We start from the raw sequence: 558 nt of genomic DNA, 5'->3' as shown, positions 1-558 counted from the left end.
CGATCTGCGACACCAAGGCTTCCGCCACCAGAGACATGTCGGCCAGCGAGCCCCGCGCCCGGCTGCCGGCTCGCTGCAACCCTCGGCGCCCTCCGGCGCAACCTCCACGGCTCCGGGCAGAGCACAAGTCTGGCCGGGCTTCGGCTCAGACTCGCCGAAGCCACTTGGGCAGCAGCCGCGGCTTGGCCCCCAAGGTTACCGCCAGGTCCTGCCGGCGAACTTCCGGCGTAGTGACAGCCGCGCGCCGCGCTTCCGCCCGCCCCGCCCCACGTCCGTCCGACTTCCGGTCTCCCCGCGAACCTGTGCCGGCCAGGGTGCCCGAACCCTGCGGGCGAAAGAGCCGGAGGGCGGACGGTCCCATTAGTCTCCCACCTAGGAGACGCGTAGGTGTGGATGGCGTATCTGTAAGCCATGATTTGGGAACCATGATGCACCCTTAGGGCCTGCTTGAACACCAGGCACTCTAAAGATATTTGTGGTAGGTATTCTATTTTATCTCGTCGAAACACTGATAGTGTTGTCAGCCTGGATGAGGACCCTGGCTTGGCTCCCGGACTC

At 65.1% G+C, this 558-nt stretch overlaps 1 protein-coding gene across 1 annotated transcript in view; it reads right to left on the bottom strand.

The window, feature by feature from the left end:
- The window catches only part of Mtx2 (metaxin 2), a 50,774-nt gene extending 50,565 nt beyond the window's left edge, over positions 1-209 (bottom strand). Inside the window, exon 1 of the mRNA XM_013030486.1 lies at positions 2-209. Within this exon, the coding sequence (XP_012885940.1) occupies positions 2-37 (36 nt within the window). The 5' untranslated portion in view covers positions 38-209. The remainder of the gene's footprint in view (position 1) is intronic.
- Between the last annotated feature and the right edge of the window lie 349 nt (positions 210-558).

Source organism: Dipodomys ordii, unplaced genomic scaffold (assembly GCF_000151885.1).
Source record: "Dipodomys ordii isolate 6190 unplaced genomic scaffold, Dord_2.0 Scaffold5, whole genome shotgun sequence".
Taxonomy (NCBI): Eukaryota; Metazoa; Chordata; class Mammalia; order Rodentia; family Heteromyidae; genus Dipodomys; species Dipodomys ordii.
The sequence above is the reverse complement of the archived record's forward strand: the minus strand, read 5'-3'. Positions and strand labels throughout refer to the sequence as shown.